This window comes from Ostrinia furnacalis, unplaced genomic scaffold (assembly GCF_004193835.3).
Source record: "Ostrinia furnacalis isolate ACB-3 unplaced genomic scaffold, ASM419383v2 OfSCF3136, whole genome shotgun sequence".
Taxonomy (NCBI): Eukaryota; Metazoa; Arthropoda; class Insecta; order Lepidoptera; family Crambidae; genus Ostrinia; species Ostrinia furnacalis.
In genome coordinates this window covers 38,765-57,343 of record NW_021133375.1, presented here as the reverse complement: position 1 = coordinate 57,343, position 18,579 = coordinate 38,765, and the positions used below count along the sequence as shown (strand labels likewise).

The 18,579-nt window shown below is 36.9% G+C and overlaps 2 protein-coding genes across 2 annotated transcripts; one reads left to right on the top strand and one right to left on the bottom strand.

Annotated features, from left to right (window-relative positions):
- Window positions 1–6,214: 6,214 nt before the first annotated feature.
- Window positions 6,215–12,462, top strand: LOC114357324 (secretory phospholipase A2 receptor-like). The gene is made up of 6 exons (XM_028310886.1): window positions 6,215–6,327; window positions 6,888–7,060; window positions 9,362–9,485; window positions 10,041–10,217; window positions 10,951–11,181; window positions 12,181–12,462. The coding sequence occupies exons 1-6, from the start codon at window positions 6,300–6,302 to the stop codon at window positions 12,333–12,335; spliced, it is 888 nt and encodes a 295-aa protein (XP_028166687.1). The 5' UTR covers window positions 6,215–6,299; the 3' UTR covers window positions 12,336–12,462.
- Window positions 12,463–15,914: 3,452 nt separating this feature from the next.
- Window positions 15,915–18,185, bottom strand: LOC114357326 (connectin). The gene is made up of 2 exons (XM_028310888.1): window positions 17,153–18,185; window positions 15,915–16,846 (listed from the first exon to the last, which is right to left on the bottom strand). Exons 1-2 carry the CDS (start codon window positions 18,171–18,173, stop codon window positions 16,023–16,025), a joined length of 1,845 nt encoding a protein of 614 aa, XP_028166689.1. The 5' UTR covers window positions 18,174–18,185; the 3' UTR covers window positions 15,915–16,022.
- Window positions 18,186–18,579: the final 394 nt, after the last annotated feature.

Genomic DNA, 18,579 nt, shown 5'->3' with positions numbered 1-18,579 from the left:
CACCCAAGGCGGATAGCTTAGTACGAGGGAATAACGGGAGTATTAGTAATTTGTGTCATAACAATTACTAATAATCTCTAAAAAAAAACCAGCACAATGAAGAGCTTGACTGTAGTATACTTAGTACNATACACAGTAATAATAAATCAGCTAGTTATTACGCGTTATTGTTCCAATAATAACATTAAATCGGTCTCGTTAATATCATTTTCCAAATCAATTCCACAGAATTCAAGTTCGTCAGCAAGGGTTTTCTTAAATAATATAATTTATCATGTTAGAAAAGCCTTCCAATTAGATTTATAAATATTTTTTTGTAAAAAGAATCGCTTTACTTACGTTTTGCAGGCGTGTAAGGAAGTTTTGTTTATCCTTATCGTATCCCGCTTCTGAACTTTTGTCGTCCTTTTAAGTTCAAACGCCGGTTGATGCTTTTGACAGTATTTATTGTATAGCTTGTACAACAGTATTACTCATCAGTATTACACAATTACATTTCAGCAGAGTAATCCGTTCGACACGATAGTTCACCAACGACTGCCCGCCATTATTCCCAAAATGCTAACGTGGTTTTCGCTATGGTGTGATCGGAAGCGGAAACCCCGGCGCATTTTGATATAAATTATTTATTATTATAACAATGTTCTAAAAATATTGTAATTAATCATTATTTTAAATAAAATTGATATTAACATTTTACTGTTTTGATTTTAATTTATACAACACTACAAATCACAACATGAGATCACAAACCGGAAGTGCAGTGTAAAATTATCGTAATGAGACAATTAAATGGACTCTGAAAGTTATTACTTAGAAAACATTAATAATATAATTAGACAGTCTAACTAAAGTATATTATAATTATGTATAACCTAACAGTACTCACTAGAAGTATTTACAACATACTTATTTAGGAAGATGTCGTAATACGTGTGTTACATAGGAAGATTTGCGCACAGCATTTCGACGCATTCCTGCCGCTGAGCAAAATGTTTTTAAATGGCCAACAATATAAAAATTAACGACATCATAAACACAGTTTATTTTCCTCGTGAGCATTTCACGTTGCGGAAACGTGCTATTGTTCCATTTTGTAACCCTTGAGCTGATCTTGTTAAGGTTCAAAATTGAACGGTCGTGTAAGGCGAGTGACAATACTGTCTATATTCTTTTTTCGCAAGATAAATTCTATGAAAGACATTCTTAAGTAATTTCTTGTGTTGTTACGACGGTGGTTTCCGTCTCTTTCCCGACGCTTTTGTGAGGGGTTTTAGCTTTTTTTATTAATATTTTCTAGAGTACACAAGAGAGGCTGGCATAAAGTTTATAAGATGGCTTGCATCAAGGTTTTAGTAACGCCTAGCATCATCATAATTTTCAAATCATAAATCAGAAGAAATGATACCGCTAAAAACCTAGAGAGTGTCAATTTCCTCCTTGATATCAATAGCACCGTTCGTTGGAAGGTTCAGCAGTAGTCAATAACCTTAAATAAGACTAAAGTTTGAGTCAATATCATCGGATTTAATTGTCGTTAACTGAGTGCGTTAAAACAGGTTCATTATTATTACAAACGGCCCGGTCTCTACTCGGCATGATCCCGAGGATTGTGCGCCTACAAAAGTGGAATGATTCGTAAATCCCGGTTAATGTACCGATTTACTCGTTAAGGGTCCATGTTACGGTACGGTTAAGGTATTTACACATGGGCACAGTACCGTGACATAGGCGGCGCACATAGCTCGTAGAGACGATGGCCGTTGGGGCAGAAAAGTTCTTGAGTGGCGACCACGGGCTGGAAGACGTAGGGCAGGCCTCCTACTAGTTGGACCGACGATCTGGTAAAGCTCGCGGGAAGAGCCTGGATACGGGGAGCGCAAGACCATGCATTGTGGAAAACCTTGGAGGAGGCCTTTGTCCAGCAGTGGACGTCATTTGATTGAAACGAACGAACCGAAGTACCGTGGCCCTAAGGATAATAAAGCATGTATCAATATTTTTTGTCTCAAAAATTAAGCGGTGAAAAAAAATTAATATAGGTATGAAAAATCATTATTTTGTTTCTTTATTATTTTTTTTGTTTAAATAAGATGTTTTTATCTGGACCCTTGCGTCATTGTAATCGATAATAATAAATCCACGTGAACGAAGCCGCGGGAAAAATCTAGTTTACTTTGTGATTTTACAGTTTTTTATACAGATCAAAAGTTTATAAACGATGGGGCTTTCATCAGTTTCAAACTAAAAGTTTTAACAAGTCTGTTATAAAATAATATTACAATAATTATTAATTATTATTTAGATTAGTTTTGTCCCTTGCTATGTATGTAGGACAAAATATGACACGGGTTGACACTAGGTTAATAAATGCAACATAGTAATTTATCAATAATTAGCATTGCATTTGACCCCAATCCATATCAGGTTGCCATGCTAAAACATACTCAGGGGAATCCCCTTCTTGTAAAGTATGAGCAAGAACAGCTATTTAACCTGTGGTTCTCAAACTAAATTCTTATGGCAAAACAACTGAACCGGCGAAATTCGTATTGCGTTATAATTTTTTCGTAAATATTTTTTTCACTTTTCTTATCCTTGTTCAGAAAATAATTATAAAAAAAAAAATTTGGTGCAGTCGTTCGGAAGCATAATAACTTCCGAGTTTTTTGCGATGCAAACATTACATTTCGGCGAATATTTTTTTTAAATAGTGAAATAATAATGGTAAGTACCTACTTTAACTTTCAGAGACTGCATATTCAACAAACCTAGTTTCAATGCCCGTTCACAGAAGCATGGTAACACGGTGTGAACCGACTTCTGTGTGTAAGCTGCCTAACTCCAACCTTTGAGCGGCTCATCTCAACGTGTCTCAACTCTGCCGAAATTATCAGAGTGAGTGCTGGCCCTAATTTTTCTCATCTATATTTATTTATTTACATTAAAATGCCAAAATTTTAACATTAGGCGAACTTAATGCCATAAGTCATTCTCATCCAGTTTACCTTCGGGTTATGCAGAAAAATTAGTTTGGAGTTAATTTTTTATTTTTTTTTAATTTTCGTACAATATAAATTTTATAATAATATCCGATTTGTATGAAAATTAAAATAATTGAAATGAATATCAATTTTCTGACTTCACCATATCATTATATGCCCATGTTAACATGGGCTAGTGTCGGCTCTTATACCCATTTACCTAACACCCTGTATAGTTTCCAACATGGCAAAAATCGGAACCAGCGATCCGGTATTAACGGTGGCTCTCCCCTGTCAATGTCACGGGTGGGACATTTCAGTGTACTCGTATTGTGTCTATACAAATTATTGAGAACCTCTGACAATTGACGTTAAACAAAGTTACTTTGATTCGTAGTGGTTATGTCGCAGGCAAACGCCGAATAACCTCGAAGTATTTTTTAGGGTTTTGCATTGAAAGGGGTTCATTTTCAGTTAAGTGTGATCGACAAAGAATATTACCTATGCTAACGACGCAGATGCCGGTTCAATAAACTGCGTCGCTTTTCGACGGCACGTACCTAGTTTACTAGAAGTGCTGTAATATTTAAAAAAATATAAACTATATTGTTTATATGTCGTTCGTTCGTTTCACCCAAATGACGTCCACCGCCAAAGCCTCCCCAAGCATTTCCACAACGTCCGGTCCAGCGCTACTCGCATCCAAGTACTTCCCGCGACCTTCACCAGATCCTCGGTCCATCTAGTGGGGAGTCTGTCCATAAGTACGCACCTAATATTGTTTTAAAGAAATTAATACTAACAGCTTTCCACGAGGGGTTAACGGAATAATAAGTAATTTGTAAAATACTGCAACTGAAAAATTCAATCCCTGATTGTATAATTTGAGATTTTTCCGACCGAATTCTCAAATTACCTCAAAGTTTTTAGTTGAGTAATAGAAGATGGGCATGCTCAAGCTAAAAATCTCAATTCACTTTATTTCACTTTGAACGAATGCCATTTAGGCTAGAAATGTCATTTTAGTGACAAAGAAATACAACATTTCGTGCATCTTTAACATCGAAATCCAAGCAAAAAAATTATCAAAAGAGCTATTAGATCACTGAAATTACAAAGTAATTACTAACATTGAAGAAATAATAAACAATTTCATGGGTAAAGAACTAAATACCACAAATATTACAAAAGGATATTCATACAATAGGAAATATACAATTTAGAAACTTTTGAAAATGAAAATGAAATGAAAGTGAAATATTTTATTCAGCGACACAAAACAGCATCAAAAATATGAAACAAAAGTAAGACTAAATAGAGTAGGTAATGGTAATGTGCGTGTCACCGAAACGGTATCCACTCAGCATCATGCCGAGGTGTCGTAAGGGACACCACGACGCTGGTCTTCCGTGGATACTCGGAGGGCAAGAGGCACTGCTATAACACAGCAATACTACTTCGGTAACACAGTTATCACTTAAAAAAGAAACACACCGATTTCCTTACTGGTAGGCGAAGAATACAACACTGTTATTTAATGAAATTTAGCTCTTCCATTGCTCTCCCCTTCAACTTATATCTCTGGGGCGGTCCCTTCCTAAATTACCTTATTCATTTAACGGTAACACCCGGCAACAGATGTTAAATTATTTGATTTTTTCACAGCCTACCCTATACTCTCGTAACAAAGGTACCAACTCTGGCTTTTTACGGAATTGTATATACCTAGTATGATTCCCTTGAGGGGGTAAAGTATTTAACAAATCGTTTTGTCGTTTCATCATCATTCAATTGAATTTCATCATCATCGTTTTTCAGCCACAGGACGTCCACTGTTTAACATAGGCTTCCCCCAATGATTTCCCAATTAACCAGTTGGTAGCGGCCTGTATCCAGCGCCTTCCTTCTACTTTTATGAGGTCGTCTCTCCACCTCGTGGAGGGACGTCCTACGCTACGCTTTTCGATATAATTTTATTGTTATTAGTACATACATAAAAACTTATACTATAGGTACCTAATAACGATCTAAATAATAGCTAAAATAATATTTTGTATGCCTATGTTTCTGAAAGTGTTGTGAATGCTTATACTAAAACGTTTATTTTTATTTGTTTAGAGAACAATAGTGTTTAGACAAACCTCAAGAGGATTTACGACACTATTTAAATCAGATGTAAAAAAAAATGTTTTTATACAGGCTGCTTCTTTTGCACGCTGTATCTCAGTGAACTACTACAGAAATAAAACAATTAAGAAAACAAACTCATTTTATTATTTGCTGGGGACAGTATCAATTGTGACAAAGCGCCTTATAATAAGCCCTATCTTAACAGCGCTGACCTTTAACACTATCACCTATCTCTCTACAATAGGTACTGTCTTTGTGATAAAAATACACTGGCAAGTGTTATAGTTCAATTAACAACAGGAAGAGAAAATATACTTACAGTAATAGATAAAAATCCAATGGCGAGTCGGACTCACTTACAACAACAAAAGCGTTGTTCTTGTTGTATAGGAGTCCCCCTTAAATATATATTTTACTAGCGGCCGCCCGCGACTTCGTACGCGTGGATCCCGTTTTACCCCCTTAGGGGTGGAGTTTCGTAAAATCCTTTTTAGTGGATGCCTACGTCATAACATATACCTGCATGCCAAATTTCAGCCCAATCCGTCCAGTGGTTTGGGCTGTGCGTTGATAGATCACTATGTCAGTCAGTCAGTCTTTTTAGACACCTTTGAGTTATTATTTTAAGATTTTAGTTTGATTGTGGAAATAATTGGGGGAGGCCTATGTTCAGCAGTGGACGTCCTATGGCTGAAATGATGATGATGATGATTTATTTTCAAAGGCAATTTTTAATTGTTACCTATAGTAGGAGCTGATTTTTATGACGAGTTAGCGTCCAAATGTATTATAAAATATTTCTGGCACTTTAGAATTTACTGCTATTAATTTACAAAGTCTCCCCAACACGCCTTGAAAGTACGGGGAGTGTATTTATTTATTTATAGAAACCAACAGCGATACTTTGAAAATGTTAGGCTAAATCCTCCATTTTTCCTCAGGTATTAAGGGCCGTGCTCATGCAGTTAAAGGCTTGAATGACCTGACGATGATGATGATGATGGTGATGATCACTTCATAAAGAAGCCGTCGATAATGAAACTTCATGCGAAATGACACTTCAATTAATTATTAGGTGTGTGGAATCTTTACATCGATAATGTTGGCGTTGTATTATTGAAATTATAAAAGTGTTTTGCGCAGCAGAAATACTCTTATTTGCGTGCGTACTTGATTGGACTCATCATGTCTTCGTTACTGCTAATTTTGTTTGGTAAGTTTTTTTCATTATTTTATTTAATGTCGTCATCGTCTTATAATTCTGAATCTTTATAATCATTGCGTCATCCTTGTCTGTTTTTTTTTTCTTTTTACTGTTAATTTAATTACACACTTTTACGAGGATTTTCAGAACAATAGGTACGTGAATTAGGATTGTTTCATGTTAATATTAATTTCGTTAAACCTTTGATCATATTTTTAGCGTGCGCTTCCCATGTCCCACTTACCAAATCTTGGTAAAAAATAACACTTTTCCACAGGTATATTATTTATTATTTACACGCTTATTATTAAAATTAACTTGCAATGTTATCAAATAGGTACAATCTTGCAAACAGAATTTTGCATAGAGCTGTATATTCATGGCGATGGTCTGATGATGGAGCCGGAAGGGCTATAGTAGGTACTAATTCTTTGACGAAACGATGATCAAACCCTGCCTAGTTTATGCTAGTTCGTTTTTTGTGACAAGTCATTTGATAATATCCAGGGTTTGATAAATAAAAACCTTGTGTTTAAAAAGTTTTTCAATATAATTTTGTTTATTATCAGCAGCGGGACTGTCGTCCGTGACATCACGCCACGTGAATTTCTACCGGAGAGACTACACTTACGTGGATGAATTCGACGCATTCTACAAGTTCCATTGGGACATCAACGGGAGTGACTGGGGGTCCACTTTCGTGGCATGTGACAATGAGGGCGCCGAGTTGTTCTACCCAAGGGTAAGTACAAGTATCATCATCATCATTACTGCCACAGGACGTCCACTGCTGAACATAGTCCACATCGCACGGTTGGTAGCGGCCTGCATCCAGCGCCTTCCTGCTACCTTTATCAGGTCATCGGTCCACCTTGTGGGTGGACGTCCCACCCTGCGTTTTCCGGTAAGCGGCCTCCATTCCAGAACCTTGCTGCCCCATCGGCCGTCAGTTCTGCGTACTATGTGGTACAAGTATAAGGTACGAGTATATGAATGAGTTCGGATACCGTAAAACCAAACGAGCCAGTAGGGTAATTCAAGTGCAATCTGTCATTTCAATCTATTCTATTTGTCATTTAGCTTGTTTAATCTGTGCTCAATAAAGTGCACAATATTTAAGCAGGATATGGTTGCACGCGGATTTTTAGAGAGTTAAATCTTTTGGCCAATAGAAAACGTCATAATAGTTATTATATGAACTGGGATTGGTCAATGACTTTTGAAATTAAAATCCGATGGCCTGAAAAAATCGGTTTTCCAACAAACGTCAGTTACGCGCAAGGAGGTTTAGCTATTTATCCATCGAAGTTAATAAGGGAGAAGACATAAGACTAATTTTATTATTTGCCTGCCGCGACCCGGTTTTTACAAACAATGACGATGACGACCGATGAACCAGTAACGAGGAGCACACTTAGCAATGCTTCCAGGTTGCGGGGGGGACGCCCTTTTCGAACGAATTTTGATATGAACAGAGTCGTTCAGATGAGTGCCAGGAAGAGGTGCAGCAACCGCAGTTAAGGAACGGCTGTGACGAACAAGGATAGGCGCATCCAGCTCGTAAGCCTTGATAGGGTTACACTGGTTGAGGCACTCCTTGTCAAGACTTGGAAGCCTGCGGGTAACGAGCCATTGGACGTGGAGAGGGTCATTAATTATACACATATTTTCTACTTTGCCGAACATTTTCACGAGAACGGTTTGTTCAAAACATATGAATTTGGTCTTATTTAATGCAGGATTAAATGCCCTTCAACCGTCAGTAAGACCACTTTTCGATAGCGTAAGTCCTTTACGCGGTATAACCGGAAAACCGAAAAAGCGCCCCTTTCGGGGGCCCCCACCACTTAAGCACAACTCCGTCGAAGTCGAAAACCTAGGAGAGTCTTTATGGGCAGCTAATGAAGCCATTAAAGCACTAAAATCTTTAGTAGGAATTATTTCCGATTTAATTCATTTTTGTGTTTAATTCTACTGGCCAATACCTACTTTTTATGATTTAACGTGATGAAATCGAGTTTTAGATTTTCAAGTGAAAGTAAAGCATAGCCTAAGCGCTTCGCGTTGAAGGCATGCAAGATATTTTACGCTCCTATCTAAATTAATCTTTTTTTATTTCAGTCAGGCGTTGGAGCGCGGGGCCCCCAAATTCGCGGGGCCCGTAGCATTTGCTACTCTTGCTACGTGGCTAATCCGGCACTGACTGATCTTTGTGGAAATTCTTGGGGGAGGCCTTTGGCCAGCAGTGGACGTCTTTCGGCTGAAACGGACGAAAACCAAAATAAAAAAAATAAGTCTTATTTTTAAGGCGGTTTATTCAAAAGTTAAACCCGCGATTAAAATGACATTTCCATCCTGAACATTAATTTAAACAAATAATGATCAACGACAGTTTAATTTTTGTAATAGGGGGAAGAGACAATTAAATAGCACGTAGGCTCTGTTAAAGTCAGGATCTTCTAACTTTTACTTAAGTATTTAACTATTCTTCATTTTATGAGATGGACAGCATGGAGGCTTTTGTTCTGCAGTGGACGTCCTGTGGCTGAAATGATGATGACGAGTAGGTTTTATATCTTTCTCTATATTAGGTATGTAGGCCAGTAGAATTAAACACAAAAATGAATTAAATCGGAAATAATTCCCACTAAAGATTTTAGTGCTTTAATGACTTCATTAGTTGCCCATAAAGACTCTCCTAGGTTTTCGACTTCGACGGATTTGTGCTTAAGTGGTGGGGGCCCCCGAAAGGGGCGCTTTTTCGGTTTTCCGGTTATACCGCGTAAAGGACTTACCCTATCGAAAAGTGGTCTTCCTGACGGATGAAGGGCATTTAATCCTGCATTAATTTGCATTCTGCATTCCCCTTTCGGGGGCCCCCACCACTTAAGCACAACTCCGTCGAAGTCGAAAACCTAGTAGAGTCTTAATGGGCAACCAATGAAGCCATTAAAGCAATAAAATCTTTTGTAGGAATTATTTCCGATTTAAAATCTAATTCTACTGGCCTAATGCTTATTTTAATAACATGTATTATTTTTAGGCTCGTGACGAATGGACCGTTGTCAAGAAATTGATAGCAGCTACGCCACTCGCGTCCAACGTGTCTGAGATCTTCGTTGGCATTCATGACAAATTCGGCGTTGGCGAATTCCTTACTATCAATGGTAAGTTTGCAATTTTCAGGGTAAGTTCATAGGGCTTATTCCCACAGAGGTGTCCGTTTCTTGCAGGAACAGTTTTTTGCAGGATTCCGTTTAGTATTTTACTTGTATAACTTGTAATACTCGTACTAGTAATAGTAGGTACGTACTTGTGAGTTTTATTGGTTTGTAATTTGTAACTAAAAGTGTGGTGCCTCCTAACTCAGGTATTATACTTTAAAGGAAACTTTAAACATACTGAATATTTTTTTTTCATTTTCTATATTAATATCGTTCACGCGAACATCCCACTTGTAGTGTCCCGCAAAAACCGATCCGTTCGAATTTGTAATTTGAATTTCAAACATATATTTGTGTTCACACGATAGTCCAGTTTAGTGAGCTCCTGAATTACTGAACCCCTCAAAACTGGATGCTGTAGGAACGAGTTATAACGCGAGAAAAGCCAGTTATCATCATTATCATCATCTTAGCCATAGGACGTCTACTGCTGAACATAGGCCCCCCCAATGCTTTCCATGTTGCCCGACAAGCCAGTCATATCCATTCCTATTTCAGGGTTCCCGACGTTAGCTCCGATACTGAACATAGAATCATCCGACGAAGGAAAGTGCGTGACGTTAGACATAGACAGCGGAGCATATTTGGCCAATGACTGCATCGCAGAGCCTGGCACAACAAGGCCGTTCGTTTGCAAGAAAGTTGAAGACGTCTCCTGCCCAACTATTGATAAAGGTACCTACCACCAAAACAAGGTATATTAACCGGCAGACAGTGGTGACTGAGTTTGTTGCGGCTCTTCTTCTCAGCACTTGCCAAATGTTGGTCTCGAAGCGCTGGTAGGGTAAAAAGATTATGAGACATGTAGAGGCTCCTTAAGAGCAAAATATTTTACGATTTGTAAGTACATAATAATCTAAACAAATATAGGAATTTTGGCTTTGACTTTGACAATTATTTTTATTTGGAGCCAGATACAATAAGAGCCATGTCATGAAATATAAATTAATCGCTCGCTAATGATCTTCACGAAGTGCTAAAAGATCGTCTACATTTGTATCACTATTAGTAGAAATATTCTTGAGATTTCCATAATGTTTGCAAACTATACCCTTTACTCTCTATATTTGGTCTCTCAAGAGACATTCCTAAAGATAATAATTTAAAAAAATATACTATACATTATTTACAAGCTTCGGGGGGATATTAAAATTACTTGAAGCAGATAGTCCCGTTGATCACAATCATCAATACAAAGAAACAAGATTCAAATTCAAATTACTATTTTTAACTATTAATTATTAGATTTAATTTTCTAGTATTTATTAATAATGATTTAATTTTCTAGTAGACTGTTAAAAATATTTTGGCAGACGCAGATGATAGCATCTTAATCACTGCAATAGATGCCTGCCTATGCAATGGCAGATGTATTAAATTATATGTAACAGAAATATTATATTTTCAGGATACCAATACTTCAAGGAAACAAGAAAATGCTACAAAATGAATAACAAAGCAATGAATTGGTCCAAAGCCATGGAAACTTGTTTCATGGAAGGTGGCATGCTAGTTGTGATAGAAAGTGAGCTAGAAGCGAAGATCATCAGAGAAAAAATCACATATGTTAATAGAGATCAGTCTTACTACAGCGGTTTTAAGCAGATACTTGGCAACCAAGAATATTATACTGTCAAAGGTAAGACAGAGCCAATACAATCCAGTTGAGTTAACTGCGTACCTGGCAGCCGTGACGTCACATGGACGCTCTGCTCCGTGGTGGTGCGAGTAAGTGGGAGGGAGTTGCAGTTATAACTCTAGAGACTTTATAAAAATATAAAACTATAGATTTATGGTTAATGGAAGGCACTTAACTCGGGATCCTCAATTGGTTATCTACAACTATACTCGACGCAAAAACTCATGGCAGGCGGGGCCATAAGTAATTTTTGAAACAAGGGATGAACACTCGGGACTATAACCACCTCTCGTTCCCACCACTGCAACTCCTGTGTAGCTAGGATCTACAGCTTGACCGCCATAAAAACCCAACCAATGAAGGTCAAGTTTGTCCCGAGGGAAAGTTAAACTGTCATTGGACCTGCAACGAAATTAATCAGAAGAACATAGGAGGAGTTCGAAATTAGGGTTCGACTTCCCTCCTTTGCAAAGCGGATGACAGTTGACAAACAAAGGTTTAAAACCTTTAAAAAGGGATGATCACTCGCCAATATTTTATTAATTATTACGTATTATAAACAACCTTTGTGTGACGTCACCCATAACCAATGTGAGTGCGAGAGAAATCGTGATTTGCACTGTTTTATTATTACACCGCCTGCTGCGAGTCTTTGCGCCGAGTGTAACGTACATACAACAATGCTATTAATTTATCTTGTTATGGCGAAATACTTAGTTAAGACGGTGGTAGCATAGCTAAGCTAAAATAACTAAGTTTAACTCTCGGTCTGCAACCCGATTAGACCACCAATCAAACCAAGCAGATATTTTTGGCCTCATCTTACCACCAAACTGAGTTTGGAGACCACAGTTGTGTATTTATTTTTACACCCTTATTTACAAACGAAGCTCGCTTAAGTAGCAAATCGAACGCACAGCGTTGAATAGAGCTCTGTGATTGGTTTATGTGTCACCCTGTGTTATTATCCTTATCAATATTTTTTTTCTTTTGTCCTAGGTCACAAGTTAAGCGACACTGGTTATGATAATTTTTACGAAAGGAAGATGGCTCCATGTGGAACATTATTTGACTATGGTAATAATGGAAGAATTTACCTGGATTCGGCTGACTGCAATGAGGAACTTCCATTTATTTGTGAAATAGGCGTTTAAAATATAATCAAATTAATTCAGAAATAGTTATTGGCTCTTAATACTTCATAAAAAATATAAAGATCGTATTTAACTATGTTGGTAATTTTTGTTTGTTTTGTAATTAAGGGTAATATAATATGAATCTTATTTTAAAATATCAAAAATGTGTATAATTTTATACCAATAAATTATTTTATTCATGAGTGTGTTTTCTTTTACATTAATTAATCCTTTTGCAGTAAAGTTAGTTTAGCTACAATGTAAGGCTGGGTTGCACTATCTTACTTTAACTTTCACAAACGTCAAAAATCAGTCAAACTCCATACAAAAACACCGGTTATTGTTAAATTTACGGTCAAAATTAGGTGGTGCAACTCAGCCTAAGCAGACCCAAACCTGAAAATGAGCATTTAGTAATAGGTATTTTGTGGTCTTATTAATTTAAATTATCTCAGAAAATACTATGCTTTATATTATTTTTTCCAATAATTGTTACACTGTCTTATTCACACATAAAATACACAAGCTTGGTAACTCGTACTATTCTGAAACACGCTTGAAACTCGATTCATGCTCAAGTCAAAATTCAAGCCTGTAACCTATATTCAAATTTTGAACATTACCTAGTTTCAACGGAAAGGCTATAGATGACCCACACTGAACTGTCCCACCAAACTCAATGACAGGGGGGCGCTACCATCGTTCAACTATATGGTTTCCAACATGGCAGAAATCGGAACCAGCGATCCGGTATTGACGGTGGCGCCCCACTGTCAATGTCATGGATAGGACAGTTCAGTATTTTGGAACTATAAGCTTATATTTGTTTTTAAAAATACGAATAAAACGGAATATTTTACGCAATTTTCCTATTTATAACATGGGCATATTAATGGTATGGTGAAGTCAGAAAATTTATATTATCTTCATTTTAATTATCATACAAATCGGATTTTATAAAAAAAAATGTATTTAAATTTACTGTCGGCTCACATACCCATTTACCTAGCACCCTGTATAATTATATACCTTCTAAGTGACTAAACTTTACTTGAATACATACACTCCTCCTACTAGGGCAGGCCTCCTACTAGGTGGACCGACGATCTGGTAAAGGTCGCGGGAAGAGCCTGGATGGGGGCAGCGCAGGACCGTTCATTGTGGAAAACCTTGGGGGAGTCCAGCAGTGGACGTCATTTGGCTGAAACGAACGAACGAACGAACTCGACTCAACATGAGTATAATATTAGTCATAAAAACCACATAAATGATTTCCTCGCAACTTTCATCCAAATAGGGTATACCAACCCATATTAATAAAAATAAATAAATCTCATCCAATATCCGTTCCGTGCCAAACATTTTATTTAGTACCGCCATTGGCGCCATAACGCACCGTTTTGGATATATTTCATGATATTCACTCAAATCCTAATGTAATTCGATGGTTTTCAATTTCCTTGACGATATAGGCTTTGCGTGCCGCGCGTTTATACGCCTGCGAAAATATCGCTATAAATAAATATTTTATTTTTATAAGTAAAAGGGTGAAAACATGACATGTTTATTTTGTACGCTGTATAATAGAGTTCTTTGAAATTAGACGTTTTGAGCTGAATAAAAACCGGTCAAGTGGGTTTATAGAGTAGGGTTTCCTTAGTTACACCTAATTATTCCAGATTCTAGATTTTGACGGGTTTGGATCGAACATAGTGTGAAATAAACCTTTCCAATAGTAGCCCTTCTGTAACTCTAGCGCGAAAAACTTTCGACTTTGAATCGTTTGCGTGTTCAAAACGCCATCAAAAGATTTAAGGCCCCTCGCTCACGGCAACTTTTTATAGCCATTGTGTCGCGCGTTCGCATCGATACAGTTAGCTCATATATATATATTATACTGTGATACAGTCACAATGCGGTCGCCAGCTGTGTGCCATCGCTTCTGTCGCGATGCAAACGCAATACTGTCGCACTTCTGTCGCGAGGCAAACGCGATTCAGTAACCCTCCCTCCGTTCTCTCTTCGATGTCGTCCGACACGGTCGCGCGTTTGCATCGATACTGTCGCGCTGCTGTAGCGCGTTAGTAGCGCGTTAGCATCGCTTTTGTAGTGCGTTGCAAATGCGACTAACGTGCGTTACTAGCTGTGCTGTCGCGCGTTTCGAAAAGTCGCCGTGGGCGATGGCCCTAATATGAAAACTTAAAACGCGCGCTTATGTGAACGTGACGTAAAGACAAAGTGAACTTAGCATGAGAAATGGTAGCATGAAACTAATTTTGACATCACATTATCGTTGAATTCGAATGCTGGGTATCGAATTTTGTCGAATACACAAACGATTCGAAGTCGAAAGTTTTTCGTGCTAGAGGTACTGTTCTCAAGTAGCCTCTTAATTGAATGAAGGGAACGTTTTGCCAAGATAACTTAATTATTCACAAAAAGTCCACTGAAAATTAACTCCTAATGGAGGAGGCTCACCTAATTTATTATAATTTCACGGGCCACCAAACTTAGGTTAAAAATAATTAAGTGGATTTGAAAATCTTTTTTTTACATATTTTTACGCGTGTTCTTTCAAGCAAGGAGGCTATCATGGAAATCATAAACGAAGTTTGTCATTCGACATTAAACACGACTTTTTTTTTCAAAAGTTTCATCAAAATCCGTTTAGTATGACGGACTTACAAACATCTGCTTAGCATTCTTACTAGCTCACGCGTTTAGATAAAAAATGAAAAAAATATTATAAAATGTTAAAAAAATATTACCAATCGAATTGAGAACCTCCTTCCTTTTGTTGAAGTCGGTTTAATGGTAAATAGCCACTTTTTCCATATAATTTGTAAGCGCCATCTAGAGATGTGAGCAAGAATTTCTTGACATCATTCTCATCAAAAGTGCTCTCTAGCGACGAAAATGTAAAACACTTGCGGCTTACATTTTCTGTACTAGCATCCGTTTCACATTTTTGGCCAGTAAAGAAAATTTGAATAACATTAACTAGATGTCGCTACTGGTAGTCCGTAGAATGTTTTGAAAAATATCATTACATTCTCTACATTTTAATTTTATTTAATTTAAAAAAAAAAGCATTTAAATGGAATGGCTCATATCTAAATTAATAATTACATTGCTCATTCCGTTGACTATCTAATTTTGTTAACGTCGTTCTCGTTATTACTACTGGATGGATTTGGATGCAACTTTACATAATACTTTTACATAGTATTATTAATCTAAGAGTATTAGCACAGAATAATAATGTATTAGTGTATTTATTTACTAATTGACTAACACTGTTACCCCCTTACTAATAAAATTTACACGCTTGTTGAATAGTGATTTAAAGTGACGTTTAGTATGGAAATGTCATTTTAAAACAGTGTTCAGCAAGTGTCTTTATTTTTATTAGTAAGGGGGTTATAGTAATTCTAGCCTTAGCTACTTTTTATCGAAAACTACAAAAGCTAGTAATAATATCTCAATAATAATTATAATATTTCTTTCTTTATTATTAGTCTTTACGGCGCTTATTCTCAGAATGAGACAAATTCTTTATAGTTTCATAATCGTTTATTTATTTATTACTTACTTAATTAAGGAAAATAAATTAACATCACGTGTGTTCTTAAACTATTTATTATATTAATGACTGTGAAAGAGTATTTTATAATAGGCATTAAAATTAAATTTTAGTCTATCAGATTATAATACTACAAAATAAATTATTGATAAAGATAGTAGAAGATGAACACAGTTTAAATTTCTATGTGCATTGTTAATATTTTTTGGTGAGTCTTTAACTTCTTCTTGGATACTCCTGTGGGCCTTCAATCTATCAGGCTTTGCTTCATCAGATGCCATATCATGGTCATCAAATCTTTCTTTATCTACGGGCTTAGCTGAAACAGTGGCTAGTCGACTGGTTGTGTACGAATGTTCCTTTTTCTCCCTTTCAGTTGTCCCTATTGAAATTGGATCATGAGCGGATGTTTGACTGACGAAATCGAGTGTTTTCTCATTTGTAACTGATGTAGATTCTGTTGTTGTACTCTCGGCTGTCGACAGGTCCAACGTTCCTTTATTGTCCACTGTGCTTTTGTGACTGGCTTTAGGAGAAGTCAACTTAACAGTCACAGGACTAGATGTTGCTTTGGTCGCTTTAGTAGAGGATTGCGTAGTGGTTTTGCTCTTTTGTACTGACTTGTTAGTTGTAGTGATGTTAGCTGGCTCTAAAGGTACTTCTTCGCCAGAACAGTTGAGCAAATGTCTCATGTCAAAGTAAAATATGGTTCCATTGAGTTCGGTTTCATCGTAGTACTCGTATGCTCCGCTGTCTTGAGGCTCCTCGTCTTCGAAAACTGATCCACTGGTCTTCTCAATCTCCTGGAACTTGTCCCATTTCTGCTTGATTTCTTCAGATGGGTGGCATTGGAAATTTTGTATTTCCAACTTCAAGCGTTCGTTTTGAGTGTTGTTGATGAGTGGACGGAACACGTCCAGGTGGCAATCGCATGGCAACTGGTTACCTGAAAATAGAGACATAAAAATTAATGCGGTTGCATTTACCTATATTGAAAAAATATAGAAAAAGTATATTCTGCACTAGGCACTTATGCTATCAATAGATTTAATAATGACATCGTGATAAGAAAACTATGTAGAAACGATCTACGTACTGACGTTAACTCTAAAATAAGTTCGTTCTGGTGAAATTAAGTAGGTAGGTACAACTTTTTCATTATTCCAATTTAAAAAAAAATTGCTTGGTAATTTTACTCTATTGATTAAGACACCTGGGCTATAGATAAAAAATAATCAAAAGTAGATATTACCTTCCAAAATAAACTGCGTACCCTTATTGTAGAAGTTAGGCAAAATTCCACTTATAGCCTCTGGCTTTATAACTCGGATCGGGTTGTCTTTTAGGCTCATTGATGTCAGACTTATGAGTGGTTCAAAAACCTTCTCATTTTCGATAGCTGAAATCTTGTTACCGGGAAGAGATAGGAATTGTAACTTCATAAGTCCATTGAATGCTTTCTCATCGAGCATTTGAATTTTATTTTCTCCCAAATTCAAAAACCGTAGATTGGCCAACGGCAAAAATGTATTGTCTCCGATTACTTCAATACTGTTCGAACTCAATTCTAGTTTCTCCAGTTTTTTGAGCCCCGAAAATGTCTCGCTGTTCAAGCTAAAAATGCTATTCTTATCAAGTTCCAACTCTCTCAAATTTTCCAAATGAATGAAAGCTTTATCGTGGATAGTGGTTATTTTGTTTCCCGTTAAATATAATTTTTCCAGTGCAGGTAGATCCACGAATACATCTCTGTTGATCTCAGCAATGTTATTTTGATCTAAACTGATTGATTTTAAGCTTGGATGATGCGAAAAGGCATTTCTTTCTACAACTTTAATTTGGTTATCTCTGAGAGTGATTTCTTTGACTAAACTTAGATTAGCAAAAGCGAATGCTTCTATTTTGTCTATATTACAGTATTTTACGTCTAGCCTGATTAGAGCTTTGGTGTATTTGAGGGCGTTTGTTGGTATGTAGCTTATGGCAACTCCTCTAGTGTTTGTGAGAGTGAGCTTACTAGTGTTATGTAAAATTTTAAAACCATCCCAACTGGAATCATCTCGGCTGACATATTTTGCGGTCTGGTAACAATCAGCGTTCGCTATTTGGAGTGGTTGCCGGTTCAGTCTTCCGCAGAAGCACTGAATTTTGTTTGTGTTGTTTGAAACTGGGTCACAGATCGTAGAATTTGCTTCTCTCTTCTGTTTGTGCCATTTTGACTCGACGAAGACTGCCGCCATACACATCACCGTGAGAATCTTCCAAAATGCCATTTTATCTGGACCTGGAATTGAAAAGAAATATTTTTATTAATATTGTAATCAAAATGCTTAAAGTTTGCATTAAATTTAGTTTTTATTCAGGCAACGTTTTAAGAGAATGATAACATCCCATTTGATTACACCAAATGGTAATTTACTGTATAGATGTGCTAATTACATAACTGGTAGGTAAATAAAAGGCAGGTGAATTGATGCTAATCAGTGAATATTTCTTGGTGCCGCAGATGTTTTGTTTTATCTATAAATGACTCTTTTGTTTGGGTACTGTACTATGTATAATAATGTATATATAGTCCCCAACTCACACACGTAATCGTCCTTGTGGCCATTACGTTGAAAGTGACTGTACCTGTATCCTTTGGGTTAAATTTCCCTGTGAGTGTACTGTGAGCTATAC

Excerpts from the sequence above, each read along its gene's own strand:
- LOC114357324 (XM_028310886.1), top strand. The coding sequence starts at position 6,300 with ATGTCTTCGTTACTGCTAATTTTGTTTG. Across the intron at positions 6,328-6,887 it reads GTTACTGCTAATTTTGTTTG|CAGCGGGACTGTCGTCCGTG; the intron begins GTAAGTTTTTTT and ends GTTTATTATCAG. Across the intron at positions 9,486-10,040 it reads CGAATTCCTTACTATCAATG|GGTTCCCGACGTTAGCTCCG; the intron begins GTAAGTTTGCAA and ends TTCCTATTTCAG.
- LOC114357326 (XM_028310888.1), bottom strand. The coding sequence starts at position 18,173 with ATGGCATTTTGGAAGATTCTCACGGTGATGTGTATGGCGGCAGTCTTC. Across the intron at positions 16,847-17,152 it reads TACGCAGTTTATTTTGGAAG|GTAACCAGTTGCCATGCGAT; the intron begins GTAATATCTACT and ends CTCTATTTTCAG.